Source organism: Cyanistes caeruleus, chromosome 24, assembly GCF_971803275.1.
Source record: "Cyanistes caeruleus chromosome 24, bCyaCae1.hap1.1, whole genome shotgun sequence".
Taxonomy (NCBI): Eukaryota; Metazoa; Chordata; class Aves; order Passeriformes; family Paridae; genus Cyanistes; species Cyanistes caeruleus.
Window position 1 is genome coordinate 6,180,165 of NC_141724.1, and position 19,767 is coordinate 6,199,931.

The following is a 19,767-nucleotide window of genomic DNA, read 5'->3' on the forward strand; positions in this document are numbered from 1 at the left end:
TCCCCACTGGAGCAAAGCTGGCTTCAGCAGACTCAGAAATGAGGGTGGGAATGAGAATTAAAAAGTTCTGCACTCATCTTCCAACTCCAAACCTCAGGCTCAGCTCTTCTCCTGCCTCCAGTTTTGCTCAAATGTCCCAGCTTTCCATCCAGCAGTTTGGGTCAAGATTCTGTTTGACCTTTTCCACCCCATCCCTGGAAGCTGCAGTTCCCACCTGGCTGAGGAGAGTGTAACCTGGGACAGAATCCCATGCACAGGGGGAGCAGGGTGCTCGCTGCCCAGGAGCAGGGATGACAAGTGGCAATTTCCCAAATACTCCGGAGCCTCAGGCACATCCAAGCTGGCCAGATGTGGCTTTCTCTGACCCTCATCTTCACGTGGCTGCAGTGCACAGATGCTGCTCAATAAACACAGGATTTGGGGAAGCTGGGGGCTAAATGGAGCAGTCACTAATTGCTTTGCTCTTTGTTCCTTCCCAGTCGGTGCCTCCGGGTCCCCAAGGCTGGAGACCTCCACGGTCCGGACGTACTCGTGCTGAGGGTCAGCGAGATGGGAGCCAGGCCCTGGGTGAGTGCCTGGAGCTGGCTGGGGACCCAGGGCAGAGCAGGAGCCCCAGCAGCACCCAGGCAAGGGGCTACCCTCACCAGGGATTGCCTGGCCATGGAGGGCGAGGGAGACCTCAGTGTGGGGGAGCTGCTGCTGCTGCCTGAGGCTCACAGAGACGAGGCAGGAGGGATGCTCAGCATCCCACCACATCTGTCCACTCTTGGATGGGTGACTCCACTGGGGACCCCAGGATGCCATCCATGAGGGTTCCACTTGGGTGAGGGAAGGATAGTCAAGCACTTCAGGGAGGCTCCTGGGATCCTCCTGTGCCCTGGGCCACGGTAACCCTTGGCCAGGAGGATCCAGGGCTGATCCCATCTGGGTTTGTTGGCCGGTGGGTGCAGGGGTGGAGCTGAGCCAGCATCCTCACAGGGCCTTTCCCACTTTGCTCCTCAGCAAATCCCCATGTCCATATGCCACGTGCTGGCTGCCTTCCAGGATGAGAGCCCAGCCTGTGCCTGTTCCTCGTCCCAGACCCACAGACTGTCAGTGCTGAGGACCGACAGGACCTGCCCCTCCTGCTCGTGCACTCCCTGCTTCTCCCGGCTCCCGTGGCTCCCCCCGTGGGCTGTCCCCCGCTTCTCCCCGCGCTGGCTGGGCCATGGATGCGCTCCTGGTGTGCCATGGATGCTGTCCTGGTGTGCTGCAATCTGGGGAGCAGCACAGACACCCCAAAGTGTCTGCCATGTCTGGAAGCCTCTCTTCTGCCTGGTTCATGTTGCCAATCTGCCACAGGGGCTGCACGGACTCGCCTGAGCCCTGAGCATCAGGGATGCTGCTGCCCACGGGACTGAAAGCCAAGGAAGATTCAGGCTCATGAAAACCCTCCCTGCAGGGAGGCCGGGCAAGGAGCTGCCCCCAGGGGGGATGGGGCAGGGCTGGTGCTGGGTGGGACGAAGGGGGCCCAGCACGAGCTGAGGAGGGCAGTGGCTGCCCAGGGCTGGCAGGCAAGGTGCTGATTTTGGTGCTGTCAGGTGCCCTGTTCAGGGGGGCTGTGCCTGGGACCGCCCCTCACGGCTCACAGGGACCGTGCCCAGCACCCACGGGAGAGGGGACCCTCCTTGGGTGCCTGGGGATACAACGGGAGCCCCCCAGCCCCGGGACGTGCCCACCCTTTCCCTTGGGTACAGAGGAGATGCTCTCCCCTCCTGCCCCCTGGCAGGGGTCACTCAAGGAGGCTCTTCACTCTTCCCATTTCTCCCCCGTAGGGTAGGATCTCTTTGTCTCCTCATGCTACGTTTGCCTTGTGTGGCCCTTATTTCTGATGTGATATTTATTGATGGCTGGAATGACCTTATACTTATCATGTGCTGTCTGGAAGTGCAATATCTGAGAGACTCTACAGTCACAACGTCTTTTCGGTGTATCATTTGCCTAATACAGTATTAAATATTTTTTTAATTTGAAGAGTCAGTGAGCCCTTTATATTGATGCCCTATTTCTTTCATCATATTATTGGTACTGCATGGACTCCAAACCCTGGATCGGGTCAGGAAAGGATGTATGTGTGTTCCAATAAACAGGATTTTAAAACACTGCTGGCTTTGAGCCTTCTTTGTAGAGCCCAAATTAAAAATATCATTAATCTGTAGCTCCTGCAAGACCTTTGGTGCACAAGGCTGAACTCCAGTTAAACAGCAGTGAAATCACTGGTCTGTGTAGGGCTGATTGAAGTGTGGCACATCCTGTGCTGAGGTCCAGCTGGATTTACTGATATAAAAATCTCCAACCTGGGTTTGGGGATTTTGGAACTGGGGAGACCTGCACAGGGCAGGACAACAGTAACAGAGACCCCAAGCTGTCCAAACAAGAATGCCTTTATTTAAAAAAGAATCCAAATAAGTTAGCAAAAATAATCATTAAAAAACCCTAAATGGTAACCACACACAGCGTTCAGTAGAAAAGACAGGCGGGCTTGGGGTCAGCAGCACCGGACACCGGCCGGAGAGACACCTTGGTCAGGGAGATCTGGAAAACTCAGCAAAGCCAACCCAGCACACACATTGGCCCCAAAGCCACCCGGCCCTGGCCAGGCAGCAGAGCAGGGCCTGGCCCCAGGGAGCCCCTCCAGGCCCTTCGGCCGCTGCCCCATCCCAGCCCTGCCCGGCAGGAGCGCTCCGCAGGGAGTGGGAAGGGAGCCGGTGGTGTCAGCTGGGCAGCCCATGGCACTGGAGGGGTGGATGTGATTTCCAGCTCTTGGACCCTTCTGGCACCTCATTCCCACCCCGTTATTCTCCCGAGGAGCTGCTGGGGTTTGCACCAGCTCAGTTCTGACCCTGCTCCTCCAGAAACGTCACGGCCACGTCCCCCACGGCAATGCTCTCCACGATGGAAGACAGCGAGTGGAGGTTGCGCTCCTCAGCTGCCTCTTCAGCCAGGAGGTGATCTGGGGAGACAGGAGGGTGAGGACACTGCTGGGAATGGGATCTGGGGAGACAGGAGGGTGAGGACACTGAAGGGAATGGGATCTGGGGAGACAGGAGGGTGAGGACACTGCTGGGAACAGGGACTGTGTGCTGGAGATAGCTCCTGGTTCTGCTCAGGGGGGTGTAGGTTAGTGGTGAACGTGGCTGAGGGTTGGACATGATGATCTTTTGCACCCTTAACAATTTGCTGATTTTTTTCCTATGTTTGCCATAATCCCCCACACGGCCAGAGTGACCTAGGAACCTGCTGCCAGCCCCCACCCTGGAGAACGATGAGAGAGCAAAAACTTCTGGAACTTTTGGACCCTGAATAGTTTTTAATCTCCACTGGAAAATGAGATTTAAGTTTCTGCCTTCTGGAGGAAATAACAGGTGGATTTGGCAGGGTGGGGATAATGGCAAGCATGGAAAAAAAGAGCAGCAGCTGCTGAGGGGGTGCAGGGAGAGAAGAAGGTCTGGGGCAGCGTTGCCCAGCCATGCCCAGCAACACAGCAAAGCCAAGGGATGGCAGCAGATGAAACCCTTGCTGGGGATGGAGGCACCAGGGCCCAGGCTTCTGTAGCCCAATTCCTCAGCTCCCAAGGGTTGGTGAAATCAGGGCTGGGAGAACCCTGAGCTGCTGAGCATTGAGCCAAGGAGGTGCTGTAGGATTCCTGAGCTGATCACTCTGCAGCAGTGAGATGGGGAGAGCAGGACAAGATTGCTTCTGTCTTTTGCTCCAGGCATCTCCTCTCTGCTCCAGGGCTGCGGGGTCCCTGCTGTTCCCCTCCCTGCAGAGCCCAGCGGTGCCCAGGGGGTGAGGATGGCCTTACCTGAAGGGTTGGTGCTGAACTCCAGCTGGCTGCTCCAGGCGGGGCTGCAGGAGGAGCTGCCGGACCTGCACTCGCTGGCTGCCTGCAGGAGCCCAGAGCAACCGTGTTTCATTTCCTCAGCCCCAAACCCCACCAACATCCCCAAACACACCCCGGGGGCCCCTCCCACAGCACAACATCCCTGTGGAGGGGGGCACGTCCCTCCCCACCTGGAGGAGCCAACAGCACCCCCGGGCCAGGAGCTTCCTTAACCATAAAGGCTGAAAAACCTCATTTTTTGGGGACAGTGGACACAGAGAAATGGGGCTCCCCGCTCACTGCAGTTAAATAGCTGTCTCTTTCCCCACTGATTATGAAAAAGGGCTGGAGATGAACAAATGTCCTTGGGCAAGACACCTTTTTGCTGAGAATCACCTAATGAGGCTCATAAAAAAATGACACACAGACTGGGTACCCTCAGGCCATCCCGAGAGGGGGACTGGGAAAAGCTTTTGGTTTGTGGATCTGGGGATGTGTGGTTATTTTGGGGAAAAAACAGCATTAAAAATGAGAACATTATTCAGCAAAGCTAGAATTCACTTTGTTTGGAGTGTGTCTTTATCTGGGAGTGGGTGTCAGCCCAGGTAAAACCCAAATTTTATATGTTTTATATCAGCAACCCCACGGACCCAACTCCTCATAGCAGACTAGAAATGGCACTTTGACTCTACAAGCTCATGGCAGCACGGGATAATTAATTAACACTTGGACTTACTTCCCATTAAAGCAGGAAATTCCTACAGATATGATCTATTTTCCCCCAAAACATTGGCTTTTGCACCAATATGTGAACCCCTGGCTACACCTGGCAGAAAGGGCAGGTCAGAACAGAAGGGACAAAGGGACAGCTCAGCACAGTTTTGGCCACATTTGCAAATCCATGTGGATTCTGGGAAGTGGAAATCGGATTCTGGTATCCAAGTGGACTCTGGCATTGAAGTGGATACTGGGAAGTCACACAATTATGTAGGATGGAGCCTAAATACTTTTTCATTCCTTTATTCAGCATTAAATTGGACTACCTGGATACCTACTGGTTTGGCCCTTAAATCCCTTAGTCTGGAAGGGGATGTGGGATTCCCTCTTCTGGGCCTCTGACAAAGCCCTTCCATATCTATGTCTGTATCTGCATCAATCTGTGTCTATATCTGTATATCCATATCTATATCTGTATCTGTATCAATCTATGTCTATATCTGTATCTGTATCTGTATCTGTATATCCATATCTATGTCTGTATCTGCATCAATCTATGTCTATATCTGTATATCCATATCTATGTCTGTATCTGTATCAATCTGTGTCTATATCTGTATCTGTATCTGTATATCCATATCTATGTCTGTATCTGCATCAATCTATGTCTATATCTCTATATCTGTATACCTATATCTTTATCTGTATATATGTACTTGTAGCAGTATCTATCTGCATCTACATCTATATCCATATATATGTCATTTTTATACCCATATCTACATTACCTATTTCTGTATCTAGATCATCCTTATCTAAATTTTCTGTATCTTCATAATCTGTATCTATAGATATACCTGTATGTCATTTATGTTATATATCTAATCTATATAATCTTTATCAGTGTCTATATTATCTATATATATTTATATAATCTCTCACTGTAATTTCTATCTCTGTAGCTATCATATCCATATCAATTTCATCTCCAATTTATCTATATGATCTCTAGATCTGTAGAACCCATATCAGCAATGCTTATACCCACACATACCCCTACATCTATCGATTCCAGCTGTATCAATCATCTCTCCCTACACCTGCAGCTGAAGGTTCAGCTCTCTCTGCATTCCCAGATCCAAACCCCAGGGCAGCAAGGGAGCACATGCCCAGCCACCCACAGGAGCCAGGGGGCAGATGAAAATACCTCTCAAAACTTTGGTTAAATGGCCAAACCCTTGTGGAGTGACAAGTGCTGGCTCTCTGGGGTTGGGGGCAGGACACAGCCACTGAGTGCCTTCAGCCAGTGCCCAAATCGGCCCCTTCAGTCCCAGAGGTGTCCCTGTCCCCTCTCATCCCTTCCTCTGCCTGGCTGTCAGCAGGGAGTGTTAATTTTATTTTATATCTTATGTTTTATATTTTTGTATATTTCATATTTGTATTTATATTTTTGCATATACGATATGAGATATGATATGATATTGATATTATTACATCACGTTGTATTAGGTTATATTTTCATTTAGTTTAGTTGTGTGTTACTTATTTTCAGCATTCCCTCCCCAGCCCAGGCCCGTGTGTCACTCACAGCCCCAGGGCACCCATTCCCGGGGCCAGAGCTGTCCCTGTCCCGCAGGACTGTGAGCGCTTGGCAGGGTTGGATCCTTGTGCCCCCTCAGGACACACTCACACACCCACCCGTGTCTGCCTCAGCCCAGAGCTGGGGTCTGTCCCCCCAGCAGGACCCAGCGCCCCCGAGCTCCTGCCTGGGGTCACCCATCGCCCCATGGAGCAGCGAACCCACAGAGAATCATCCCCTGCGGCATCACCCCAAAACTGCAATGGCATCACCCCTTAAAGCATCGTCCCATAGAGCATCAGCCCGTGGAAAGTCACCTCCACGGGACACTGTCCCCACGGAGCCCTTCTCCCATGGAATGTCACCCCGGAACGGCACCGCGCCCACGGAGCCTCATCCCCACGGGGCATCACCCGGGGACAGCAGGGGACAGCGGGGGGACAGCGGGGGACAGCGGGGGGACAGCGGGGGGACAGCGGGGGGACAGCCGGGGGACAGCCGGGGACAGCGGGGGGACAGCAGGGGGACAGCCGGGGATGGCCGGGGACAGCGGTGGACAGCGGGGGACACCGGGGCACAGCCGGGGACAGCCGGGCACACCGGGGCACAGCCGGGGACAGCCGGGGACACTCGGGCACACCGGGGCACAGCCGGGGACAGCCGGGCACACCGGGGCACAGCCGGGGACACTCACGGCGGGCTGGAAGCGCAGGTCCCGCTGCTCCCGCTCCTGCTGGTGCAGGGAGCTGAGCAGGCTCTGCAGCCGCTCGATGTACTGGATGGCGCTGCGCAGGATCTCCACCTTGGGCAGCCGCTGGTTCGGGTTCAGGAGGGTGCTGCGCTTCAGGGCCTCGAACGCCTCGTTCACCTTCTTGAGCCGCCGCTTCTCCCGCAGCGTGGCCGCCCGCCGCCGGTCCACGGACACGGATTTCCTCTTGCACAGCTTGCAGGCCCAGGGCAGGCACTGGCCCGGACAGTGCTCGGCCAGCGCCTCCTGCTCCCCCGGAGCCACCCTGCCCTCGGCACCCGGGGCAGCCCCGGCGCGCTCGCCCAACGCCGCGGGCTCGTAGCCCGGCAAGCGGGAGCCCAGCAAGTTTTCCCCATCGAAAAACCTCTGCTCGGGGAAGAAGTAGGGGTTGGTCTCGAAGAGCTCCATGGGCGGCTCGGGGGCTGCTGCTGCTCCCTCTCCCCGCGCCAACTGCTCGGTGCTGGCATTAAATCGCGGAGATAAATATAGAAAACCCAAAGGAAACCTGAGCCCACCCTAAGCTGCCGCCTCACATGAAAACTTGTCCGGCCGATTCTTTGCGCTCTCCCCACGGGGATTGCAGTGCCCGGCCCGGCGGGGCTGGAGGGGACACTGGCACGGCCGGGGAAAGCTCGGCCGGGGCTTTGTGGGGGCCCCGAGGTGTCACTGGGGACCCCGGGCGGGTGCAGCTCCCCCCGGCATCCTGCGGCACCTCCATCCCTTCACTCCGCTCTCCCGAATCCCACGGCATCCCAAAGCTGCGCCTTCCCCGCTGGAACCAGCCCGGCACTGCCCCTTCCCGGCCCCATCCTGCCGCTCCAGGCTACACCGATCCCGCTCCCGGTGAAGCCTCGGAACCCAGGCCTGGGAGGGAGATCCCGGTGCAGGGAGCACCCCCGGCTCCAGCCCCGGCCCTGCCGATGCCCCTCTCCCTGCTCTCGGTTCCAGCCGCTGGACCTGCTGGAACCGCAGGAACGGGGCAGGCAGGACAGAGCCAAACCCAACCCTTCCTCTCCCGTGGGCCTCTTGAAGGTGGCCAGCCAAGTCCTTCATCACATTTTTGTCACAAAATTCACATTGTGGCTTCTCCCACTCACCAAACCCAAAGGACACCTTCTGCCACGTGTTCCAGCAGAGCCAGGCTGGGCTCGACCCCTCCCAGCTGGCACTGCCTCATCCCTCCCTCCATCCTGGGCTGGCCTCTGTACCTGTGGATAGCTAAAGCCCCAATGCCTCTCCCAGAAAAGACACAATGCTCATGCATTCCCGACAGGGAAACTGAGGCACACCAGCAGCAGCAGCAGTGTGAGCGAGATTTTGAGTCATCTCCAGCCCTTCACTCCAGTGAGGCTTGGCTGCATCTCTCCAGCTTTGTCTTTAATTCAGAGTGGATTTTTTTTTTCCATCTGGAACATCAGAAACCATCTCCCATCTCCTCCTATTCCTGCTCCAGGCCAGATTCCAGCTGAGGGATCGGTCAGTGGAAAGAATGTCAGCAAAGTGCAGGGCCCACCCTGCTGGGATTTTCCTTCCCCAAATTCCCCCTCCTTGGAGAGGCTGTTCTGTGGCACATTCCCTGTGCCCACCATCAGCACCCTTGCCCCCTTGGGATTGATTTCTTGCCTTGTTGGAACATGTCACCATCCTCTTTTCTCCTTGTCGTGATTTCTTTGGGGCCAGGAGCTTTCCAACACCTCCTCACGCCAGTTCCTGCTTTCCTGGGGCCCCAACCCTGCGGATTTGCTACCCCCATGACTTTAACATCTCTGAAAATCTGCACTAAGGAAAGCAGGACCTGCAGCCTTGAGGTTCACCCTCAGCATGGCCCCTGTGCTCCCCACAGTCAGTAAAACTCTGAAACACCCAAGAAGGAAAGAAATCAGATCACCAGCTTGGCCCTCGCCTAAAGAAACCGCACTAAAAAGGTTGGGAAGAGGCAGGATTCATTCCTCAGGTGTGCAGAGGCAGGAGTGAAGGCTTTAGGAGTGGATAACCTGAGCCAGAGGTCTTCATGCCAGCCCCACACCATCACATCGAGAGATCGAGTCACTCGTGGGAACCTTTGTCAATGGCACTTGGTGGACACGACCCCCACGAGCCCCTTGAGCTGCAGCCACATCCCTGGGTGTGTCAGGGATGGCAGAGAGGTGTCAGGACCACCGTGGTATAAAAGGGCTTTTTGGAGTTGCAGGATGAGGTTTGTGGGGTGAGGGACACGGTGGTGACAAATGGGCTCCGTGGGAACGGGGCTGACCCGCTCAGGAGAGCAGCAGGGACAGCCCTGGTGGGGCAGCGCTGGCCACGTGTCCCCAGCTGGGGAAGGGGGACAAGCCAGCCCCAGCGGGCCACCAAGGGCAGTGTCCTCACAGCCGAGCATGCAGGGCAGGCAGGACACAGCTCACGGAGATGGGGGGAAAGGGCTCAGCGTGGGGTGGGCACTGGGAACAGGGACCTCACTGGGAGCTGCACTGCCCCAGCAGGGAACTCGCTCCAGCTCCTTCTGGAGGCCTGACCCAGTGATGTGGAAGCAGGGATAACGCTGTGCCCACCCACAGCAGCTCTGCAGCCCCTCCAGCCCCTCCGTGCCACCGGCGATCCCTCCTGGGCACACACGATGGAGTCTGCGGGTCCCGTGGGCTCATCCCAGCAGATTTCAAATCAAGGACAGTGAATCCCTTTGGGCAAGCAGCCCTCATCAAGGGCCCGTGTATGGGCTACAGGGCAGCTCCCATGGTGGCCACCCCATCCCCCGGGGCACCTGCTGGGGATGGGCGAGCGGGGCTTCTCCCGGGGCTGCTGCCGGGAGGATTCCGGAGCCCAGGGGGATTAGGGCAGCGCTGCCGGCTGTCAGGTTAGCCCGTGATGGATGCTGGCGGCTGGGAGGCAGCACAAAGCCACGCTGTGTGAGCCCCGGGCACAACGTGCTGCCATCCGTCACGGGGCGAGCGCGGGGGCCCCGCCGGGACTGCTCACCCCGACACAGCCGGGGGGAGCCAGGCCACGAGCCCAGAGCTAAAAATACCCTTCCATTGAGAAAATCACAGCGAGGAGAGCCTGGCCGTGCTCCTCCGGGGCAGCTCCACGGAGCGGGATAACGGAGACACCCAGGGGCTGCCCCGGCTGTTTTCCCTTCCCACCGCCCCTGATGGTCTGAATTTGCTGAGTTTTGGGGATACGGCCCGGGGAGTGTCCCTAAGCCGTGCCTGTTCCTGTTCCCTGCTGGGAGCTGCCCACATCCCTGCCTGGGCGTGGAGCTGCGCCGTGTCCACGCTGGACAAGAGATGGTGGGGATGGATCCGGCCAGCTCCCACTGGGCAGGGCAGAAAAACCGGGGTTTAGGGGCTGGTGAAGAGATCTGGGTGCCCCAAGCGGCATCTACACCCCGGGGTGACCATCTCACGGACAGGGAGAAAGGGGAGAAAGCCAGGGCTGAGCAGAAATCATCCCTCTAGGATTTCAGGACAGGACACTCACCAAAACACCACTTCCAGCGGGATTCACCCTCCCCCCGCTCCATCCCACATCCCCTCTCGCTTTCCAGGCTCACCGACATCCCTTCCTGCCGCCCTGACAAGCCGTAACACATTTGGGAGCAGCTGCAGGCGGCGGGGAAATGCTCGGCCGTGTCCCCGCTCTGGCCCGAGGAATGCGGAGCAGACTCCTCCGACATTCGGGATTTCCGACGTTCCGACATTCGGGACAGCGACAGCTGCCCGGCCGGGACCCCTCAGCCCCAGGGGGTTTGTACATCCACCTCTCGTCCCGCTGGGGATTGGGGCTGGTTTGGGGTCCAGCCCCTGGGGACAGGTGGGGGATGATGTCCTGCTGTGCATCCCCTCCCTGTCCCGAAAGAGCCAGCTCGTCCAGTCTGAGTTCCCTGCTGGGATGGAGGGAGTGAGACCGGGCTGCTCCTGCAGCTCTCCTGTCCCCAGGGGGCTCAGCACCACCTCCTCTCACCCATCCCAGGGGGCTCAGCACCACCGGTGCCTCCTCTCACCCATCCCAGGGCCCCGGGTTCCCTGTCAGGAAATCAGGGATCATGATGCAGGTCTAAAATCTGTTTTATTTGGGTTATTAACTGTCTTTGCAGGCTTGATCTGGGAGGAAGGTGAGGGATGACAGAGAGGTGCTGGTGGCCGAGCAGTTCCCAGTGTGCTGGATCCCAGTTTGAGGACAATACTGGGTGCCCCAGCAAGGCACTGGGCCCAGTCTGTGAATTGCACTGGGTGCCCTGCTGCAATCACCCTCTGTGCCCTGACCCACCAGGATTCCCATCTGGGGACCAAACCGGGTACCCTGACCCACGAGTTTGCTGGTTCCCAGTCCAGGGACCACTCTGGGGGTACCCTGAGCTCCCTCCTTGCCCACACTGCTCAGGGGATGCTCTGCCCCACTCCCGTGTTTCTGCCCCTCCATGGTGTCCTTTGCTCCGTGACCCCATGGACATGACCCTTCCCTTCAATGGAGGAGGGGTTCACCCGGCAGGACCCCACTAATGACCCCCCCGTGGGGTTTCCCTCCCCCCTCCTCCCCGTGCCCCCTGCCAGGGCATCCCTCCATCCCCTCCATCCCCTGCAGGTGCCACCAGCCGGGCTGTCCCCACACGTGTCACCGAGGGACGAGCAGGGGGGCTGGGCTTGTCAACAAGGGGCTGCTTTCCCCCGAGCGGGGCACTGTGGTGGGAGCAGGCTGCGGGACAGGTGGGTGTTCAGAGGAAGACTCATGAATGTGAGGGATTCAGCAGTGACATGTGGCGGCTGTTTGTCCCCGGGAGGGGCAGCTGTCCAGACAGGGGAGGGCGTGGGGCCCGGGACGGGACGTGGGGACAGCAGAGTCCCTCGGCAGGGACAGCCCTGACACAGCAGCCTCTGGAAGCGGCAGAGGGCGCAGACAGGTCCTGGCTGGTGACATTCAGCTTGTCCCCGTGGTGGGCACGCTCCGTTCCCTCCACGGCCGGACTGCGGATGATGCTGCAGGACCAAGGCCTGGTAAATAGAGGAAAAATGAGCTTGTGATGCTTATTTCCAACTTTCGGGACATAAACCGGTTACTCCTGTATTCTTCTGCTCCTACCCCAAGTGACAGCAAATTCTGGCACAAGGAGGGGTGACACCCACCCTCCTCTCCCCCATCAAGAGCACCCCGTGGTAACTCAGCGAGACTGGGAGGAACAGTTGTGACGATTTTGTGGCTTCAGCGTGAGATTCCCCGGGGGACGAGGGGCAGCAGACTCCCCCTCCTGACATGCCAGCAGCGATGCCGGACGCGCCGGTCCCCAGGGAGGGGCCCCCAGCCCTTCCGGAGTGGCCCCACCCTGAAAATTCCCTTGGCAGGGGCAAAGCCTTTCCGTACCCCGTCCCCCGCCCCGATTTCTCCCCTGGCCGGGGGTAGAGCCTCAGCAAACCCCGGCCCCACTCGCATTCCCAGCTGTCGCCGCTCCGGGGCTGGAGGAGAATCCGCAGCCCACGGGGGTGTCCTGCTCCCAGAGAGCCGATGGAGCCGGAGCACGGGCAGGGGGAGGAGAGCCCAGAACACGAGAGGGGTCGGGAGGGGTGAGTTCTGGTGTAGGGAACAGAAACGGGGTTTTTGGGGTGCTCTCCGTACCCCGTTTTAAGGGGTCAAGCTTCTCCCAGCCCATCTCAGCCACTGAGGAAATGCAACCCCTGGCTACCTGTGAGGAAAAATGCCCTGGAAGGCAAATCTGTGGGGCCGGGAGGTTGTGACCAACGATGAACGTTCCGTTCCCTGCTCGAGGGTCCCATGGAACCAGGGAGGGTGAAGGTCTCCGGCTCCGAGCAGGAGGAACCGCAGGAGGAAGGAGGGATGCGGGAGGGTAGAGGAGGGATGAAGGAGAGATGAAGGAGGGATGAAGGAGGGATGAAGGAGAGATGAAGGAGGGATGAAGGAGGGATGAAGGAGAGATGAAGGAGGGATGAAGGAGGGATGGAGGGATAGAGGAGGGATGAAGGAGGGATGAAGGAGGGATGAAGGAGAGATGAAGGAGGGATAGAGGAGGGAGAGAGGAGGGATGAAGGAGGGATAGAGGAGGGATGAAGGAGGGATGAAGGAGGGATGAAGGAGGGATGAAGGAGAGATGAAGGAGGGATGAAGGAGGGATGAAGGAGGGATGAAGGAGGGATAGAGGAGGGATGAAGGAGGGATGAAGGAGGGAGAGAGGAGGGAGAGAGGAGGGATGAAGGAGGGATAGAGGAGGGATGAAGGAGGGATGAAGGAGGGATGAAGGAGGGATGAAGGAGGGATGAAGGAGGGAGAGAGGAGGGAGAGAGGAGGGATGAAGGAGGGATAGAGGAGGGATGAAGGAGGGATGAAGGAGGGATGAAGGAGGGATAGAGGAGGGATGAAGGAGGGATGAAGGAGAGATGAAGGAGGGATGAAGGAGGGATGGCAGGAGCCATCAGCCACCGCAGCTGGACGGGAGAGGGCACCAACAGCCCGGTTATCCACAGCCGAATCCGGATTTAAGGATGCACACCGCGACTCAGCCCAAAAGCATCTCTGAATTCCCCTTTTTTTGGGGGAACCCGCCCTTCTCCCCGCAGGATGCAGGGTGGCGTCCCTGGGGCTGAGGGGGGGGATCAGGATCTGGAAACCCGTGGGGTTCTCCTTGTATCCAGATCCAGTTCTCCAGCGGGGATGATCCCAGCGATTTATTTCCGACCCCCCATGGGAGAAAATCTCGAGGTTTGTTTTTTCCCGCAGTGTAATGACACTAACAGGTGCTTTTCCTGCCTGACGGCTGAAAATAACTCCCAAGGCTTGGCTTCCTGAGTTCCTGCTCCAGTCCCAATTCCCTCGTTCATCTTTTGGGCCAAAACATCATAATCCGGGAGCGGGAGGCTCCAGGGAAGTTGGGGGACTCCCCAGAAACACTTTCCTTTGCGTTTTTCGGCTCATTTGGGGATGAAATTGTTCTGGAGAAGAAATTTTTGGCCTCAGCTCTAGCAGACACATTTTCCCCCAGTCTGTTTTGGGGAGCAGCTGGCTTTCATCCCATGGGGGGATGAAAATCGCCCCATGGGGGATTTCATCCCATGGGGGGATGAATCGCACAGGAGTGCGATTTGAGGGGTTCCCTTCTCTATTTCTTCTGCAGCAGAAATATAAAAAATATCAATAACAATAATTAATAATCAATAATGTGACATCATCATCATCATCATCATCATCATCATCATCATCATCATCATCTCTTTTTCTGTTTATTCTCTTTCTCCTCTGTCCTTCACTGGATGCTCTGTGCCCTTGTCCCACCTGCTCCCTTTGGCTCCATGGATTTATTTATTTATTGTGTCTGGAGGCTGCACGGGCCGGGCTAGGGGGGAACCCTTCAGCCACCGGAGCTCACTTTGCCCTCTGCCCTTTCAAGAGCATTTATTTAGGGATGTGAAACTGGAGCCCCAATCGGCCCTAGGGCTGGGGGGGTCCCTTGTACCCAGGAGGGGACTCTGGGAAATTGGGAAATCAGGGAAAAAGCCCAGTTTCCAGTGTCTGGGTGCTTTTTAATCCCAGGGAATGCCTGGAGGAGCAAGCTCCTGTCCGTGTGTAATATTTTGGAATGGGTGAGCAGGTTGAGTGTCACGGGGGCTCCTTCCCTGCTCCACCCCAGCGTTCCCAGCCTGGATGGAGATGGGCACGGGTGGCAAACACGGCTCCAGCCAAGGCTTTTCGTGGAAAGGGCTGTTTCTGGGGTGAGGAGAGGAAATTTAGGGTTTCTGCCTTCACAAGGCTTGCCTGGGGTCTCTGCCCTTCAGCCCGGTGCTGTTCCAGCCTTTCCCGCAGGGAATGCGGTGCCCGCACTCCCCCTCGCCCCCCGCCGCTCCCCCAGAGCTCGGGGAGAATCTGGGGGTGTCAGTCCCCCGAAAGTGACACCGCTGGGTCTGTGCAGCTCTGCTGATCCCCTTTTCCTCCTCTCCAGCCTCGGGAACCGAGCATCGCCGTGGGAACGGGTCCGGGGCATCACCGAGCGACCTCCGGGGACAAATCCCCCGGGCCTGGGCGGTGTGAGGCTGGGGAGCCCCCCCGATCCCCGGTCCCCGATCCCCCATCCCCGATCCCCCATCCCCGATCCCCCATCCCCGATCCCCCATCCCCGATCCCCCATCCCAGATCCCAGATCCCCCATTCCCGATCCCTGATCCCCGATCCCCGGTCCCCGGTCCCCGGTCCCCCATCCCCGATCCCCCATCCCCGATCCCCCATCCCAGATCCCAGATCCCCCATCCCCGATCCCCCATCCCCGATCCCTGATCCCCGATCCCCGATCCCCGGTCCCCGGTCCCCGGTCCCCGGTCCCCCATCCCCGGTCCCCGGTCCCCCATCCCCGATCCCCGATCCCCGGTCCCCGGTCCCCCATCCCAGATCCCAGATCCCCCATCCCCGGTCCCCCATCCCCGGTCCCCGGTCCCCGATCCCCGGGAGGAAAGGCAGGAGAAGGCTCCGCTCCGATGCGCTCGGAGCTCCGGGCAGGGACTGGCGTTCCCGAGGAAAGCTCCCGGCTGTGGGAATGTTCCCCGATCGCCCCGGGGCTGCTGCGAGCTCTGGGGAATGTCCCACGTCCCTCTGCAGAGTCACCGGCCCGGAGGAGCCATTCCCCGGGGACCCGACTGTTCCAGCGCTGTTTGTGCTGCTCCAGGGCCGGGAGGAAAAGATTCCAGCTGGAGGAGAAGTGGAGCGGGGCGGGAGGCGGATCCCCTGTGCTGATAAGGAATTTTCCACGTCTGCAATAGGAATCTGCAGGTTTAGGCATGTGGGAAGGTTTTGAACGGCTTTTCCTACAACACAGAGAACCTACCCAGCGAATTGCTGCCCTGAATTAATTCCTGGATATAAAAGAATTCGCCTTAAATTGGTTGGAAGGCAATAATTTGGGCAGCAGCAGGGTGCAGGGTTCAGAGGCTGCAGGAGCTGGGTGGAAGAAGAGCTTTCCTCTTGGAGGATGGTGAGATGGTTTCAGTTTGAGAGTCTGAGTGGGGGGAAAAGCTCCACTACTGAAGCCAAGAGCTCTAAGTGACAGCTGGAAGCTAAAAGCAGGGAATTTAAAAATAGAAATATGGGACAAAATGCTAAAGTGAGAGATACGGGCTTGGGGAGCAGCAACCACAATTTCTTTTTTGCCGCCTGTCCCTCCTCACTCAGAGGCACTGATACAGCTCAGCCCAGTCCTCCTTGGACATTTCCCACTGTCACTGTCACTCCTTCATCCCAGGTTTCTATTCACCCCAAATCCTCATTTTCCACCACCCCTGTGGTGTCCCCAGGTGTCCCCAGACCATCACAGCCCCGGGTCTGGGGGTGGCCCTGGGCTTTTCCAGCCACAACACCCACTCCACTCTTCACCCCCTCCCCAGTATTTCCCCAAAGATCAATCAGAAAAGGCTTTTACCATCTCCGAGATCCATCAAGGGAGGTGACTCCCCTCATCCAGCCCTTGTAGCAAACTGGAACTCATCTTTTTCTTTTTACATTTCCATCCCTCACAGCTTTTTTTTTTTTTTTTTTTTTTTTCCCCTGAGCAGTCACTGTTTCGTGCCAATCTTTGCCCCAGAAGGATCTGTCATCACTCCTGGGTGTTCCAGAGCCCTCACAGCCCCGGCCTCCCTCCTCCCTCCCCGCGGCACAGCCGGGCCGGAGGCAGCAGGCACCGCCTGCCCTTGCTCAGGCTGCTGCAGCTGGAACCGAGCAGCGCTGGGTCTGTTCCAGGGGCAGCCCTGGAGAGGGACAAAGGGTTCGAACCGGCCTGGAAAGTGCTCGGCAGTGCTGGAAAGGTTTAACCCTCTCCTGCCCTACAGAGCCGGCTGGAAGCAGAGGCAGGAGCAGCTCCTGATGCTCAGCCTGGCTCGGGGGCACTCCCGGGGCTCCCTGGGGAATAAAACACCCCCGGTGTGCTGAGGAACAGGCAGCGGAGCCCGGGGAGGGCCCGGGTCGGGGCATGGGGGCGGATTTCGGGACAGACCCCTGCCCTACCCCGCTGCCCTGCAGGGACTGCCCTGCCCTGGGCTCAGATCCATTTTCTCTTCCACCCAGCGATGTCTCAGCACTTCCCCCTGACAGGGCAGCACAAAAGCCTGGCAATGTCCTGCTGTGCCAAGGCGGCCTCACAGTGACCCAGCCGCCTGTGGGCAACATCTGGCTGGCATCTGGCAGGGATCCAAGCGGGGCCTGACCCATTTGGCTACTCTGGGAATCTGCAGCATCATGGATGTGGCATTTACCCAGGCCAGAGGGAACTGGGGCACATCCTCGTGCCAGCGCAGGGCTGAGGGATCACAGGCACCTCCCAGGACTCAGTTTCTCCCTTGGAGCACTGGCAGCGCTGCCAAGCCCCTTCCCAGCCTGCTCTGAGGGGTGGGATGTGCTCAGGGGGAACAGGCAGACCACAGGGAAACAGCCTTGCCTTCATCCACTCTCCAGCATCTTTAAATTCTCTTCTTTTATGGGATATTTTATGTGCTGTGTCATTGCTGCTGAGCAGCTCCTGCCAAGCCCAGATGGGGGTGCCCAGCCTACAGAAAGAAACCTGGGGCTCCTTGGTGGTTTCCCAGGGCCACACATCCCATGAAATGGGAGAGAAATGGAGCACAAGCCGTGGAGCAGCTGTGTCCTGAGGGAAGGAGGTCCCCAGGGCTCTGTGTCACTGGCACAGAGTGGTGGCCCCAGCAGGATGGGGTGAGCATCACTCTGAAACATCTCAGCACAGAGATTTCCTCCTTGGAAAAGCTCTGGGGTTTCCCTTTGTTTGCTGCTTCTTTCTTTGCCCTGTGTAGATCCACCAGACCGTGCCACTCAGGGGGTCACTTGTCCTAATTAATGTCTCTCAGAGCCACCAGCCCTCCAAGCACACATCACTCTGCTGCTGGCACCAGCCTCACTCCCAATTAACTTTCCTAATTGAGAGGCCCCTTTCTATGACCAGAATGGGATGGGGTGGTCACCATGATGGAAGAGGTGGAGAAATTCTCAATTTCTCCTGCCTTGATCACCCACAATGGCACCACGGAGCTGCTCTTTGTGTAGGTAAACTGAGGTAGGAGGGGGAACTCACAGCCCAGAGAAAAGCTGAAGGAAGATGGGCAGAAATGAGCTCCCCACGCCCTGACTTGTCTCCCTGGAAAAGCATTCTTTGGCTGCTGCCCAAGCCTGGGGGTTCAGTCAGGGCTCTCATCAGCCAGCCCTGACACGCCACAGCCCTGGGTGAATCCTGCTGGCATCACAGCAGACACCAACCATCCCCTCCTGCCGTGGCCACAGGCTGCTCCTGTCCCCTGCTCACGGGAGCTGCTGCACGAAGCCACACCATGTCCCCTGTTTGTCCCACTCCATCCCATCTCCCCCTGTGTCCCAAGGGTATTTATCCACAGCACCATCACCCATTGCAGTTCTCAGGACATTTTCTCCTTAAAAACCCCAGAAAGAGCCTTCAAGACCTGAACAATTTTCCCAGTGTTTGATGCTCCCCAGAAGATCCTTTTGAAGGAATCCCTGCCACTCTCTGGACACATCCCCAGCTCGGTGTCAGGAGAATGAGCAGCTGATCCCTGTCCAGCAGGGATGGGCTCTGTGCAGCCCCCTGGATCAGTCTGCCCATCCAACCCCTGCAGCCTTTGCCTGTGCCCTGGGACACTTTGCTTGAGCTGCTGAGAGAGCTTGGACCCCCTTGGCAGGTTCACAGTCAGCAGATCAATTTTGGCATAAAATGGGGGTCTTTAGGGGTGCTGCTAAAACTGAGCATTCAAGGCCACGGATCCAAGGAGGGAGAACAAACTGCAAATCCATAAAGGAAAAGGAGTGGGTTTAATCTCTGTTTGGGAGATTTGCATACAATCAGGCCGGGCCCTGCCTGCGTTTGCTTCCGCATTGCACTCCCTTGAGGAACCTGATGGTTTTCCTGCCCTGCTCCCAGCCAGAGGTTGATTGCAAGGACACCCACCCTGGGGAGGTGCTGGGTGAGGGGTTCTGGGTTCTCTGGGAATGCCCTTTCCACCATCAGGAGCCCATCCTGAGCACCCCCATCCCACCCCTAGCTCTGGATTTAGGGGCTGAGCCATAGGGGGGCACCACTTTTCGCTGCAGTGGAGGAGGTGTGAGGAGATGCTGCTGGATGTGACACTCCATAAATAGCGCTGTGTTTACAGGAGCCTGCGAGCCTCGGGTTATTTCTCTCTGCACAGCAAACACATCATTCAGACCAAACTGAGCTCACCTTGCCCTGCTGCTGGCACAGCCCAGTGCCCAGAGGTGGCACAATGCCACAGTCCCCAACAGCCCAAGGAGGCTGGGACCCCCAGCTCTTTGCTGGCCACTTGCCCAAGGGGGCGAGCAGGCACCCCATGAGACAGCAGCTGATGGAAAACCAGCTCTGGGTTGGGATGGTCCCACAGCTGATCCCATCCCTGCTGTGGGGTGTACAGGTTCTGATGAGGACAGGGATGAGGGGCAGCCCCAGGGGACAGATCCAAGAGCTGGGACAGCTCTCCCGAGGCAGATCAGAGCAGGGGACATCTCCAGTCCCCAATCTCACCAGAGGAGGGAGAAAGGTGCAGATGGGAGTGGGGAGAGACCCCTTGCCCCACGGCTGAGGTCCCGTTCCTTGCAGCATTTGGATAAACCAGCCGCGCTCCTGGGAGGTGATTTATGTAAGATCATTTATGTAAGATTTGTAATTTATGTGCCTGCTGCACAGCCGGGGTCCCTGGAGGGACTGGGTGGTTCAGCTCCATCAGTCAGATCGAGCCCCCAGACCCATTTTCTCTGCACTGCCCGGCCCGGGGAGGAGAACCGGGGGGTGACCATATTCCCTCAAACTTCTCCTAGAACCTTGAAGAAGGTCCGGTCCGGTCTCAG

At 57.7% G+C, this 19,767-nt stretch overlaps 2 protein-coding genes and 1 long non-coding RNA gene across 3 annotated transcripts in view; 2 read left to right on the forward strand and 1 right to left on the reverse strand.

The window, feature by feature from the left end:
- Positions 1-233, forward strand: part of PPFIA4 (PPFI scaffold protein A4) — a 56,401-nt gene extending 56,168 nt beyond the window's left edge. Inside the window, exon 30 of the mRNA XM_086861557.1 lies at positions 122-233. Coding sequence (XP_086717683.1) covers positions 122-233 — 112 coding nt within the window. The remainder of the gene's footprint in view (positions 1-121) is intronic.
- A 244-nt stretch (positions 234-477) lies between these two features.
- Positions 478-2,141, forward strand: LOC111939814 (uncharacterized). Its single transcript, XR_002869348.2, has 2 exons — positions 478-567; positions 1,003-2,141. It is a non-coding gene; the product is annotated as an uncharacterized LOC111939814 (long non-coding RNA).
- A 303-nt stretch (positions 2,142-2,444) lies between these two features.
- Positions 2,445-7,381, reverse strand: MYOG (myogenin). Its single transcript, XM_086861558.1, has 3 exons — positions 6,853-7,381; positions 3,845-3,926; positions 2,445-2,992 (listed from the first exon to the last, which is right to left on the reverse strand). The coding sequence occupies exons 1-3, from the start codon at positions 7,312-7,314 to the stop codon at positions 2,871-2,873; spliced, it is 666 nt and encodes a 221-aa protein (XP_086717684.1). The 5' UTR covers positions 7,315-7,381; the 3' UTR covers positions 2,445-2,870.
- Between the last annotated feature and the right edge of the window lie 12,386 nt (positions 7,382-19,767).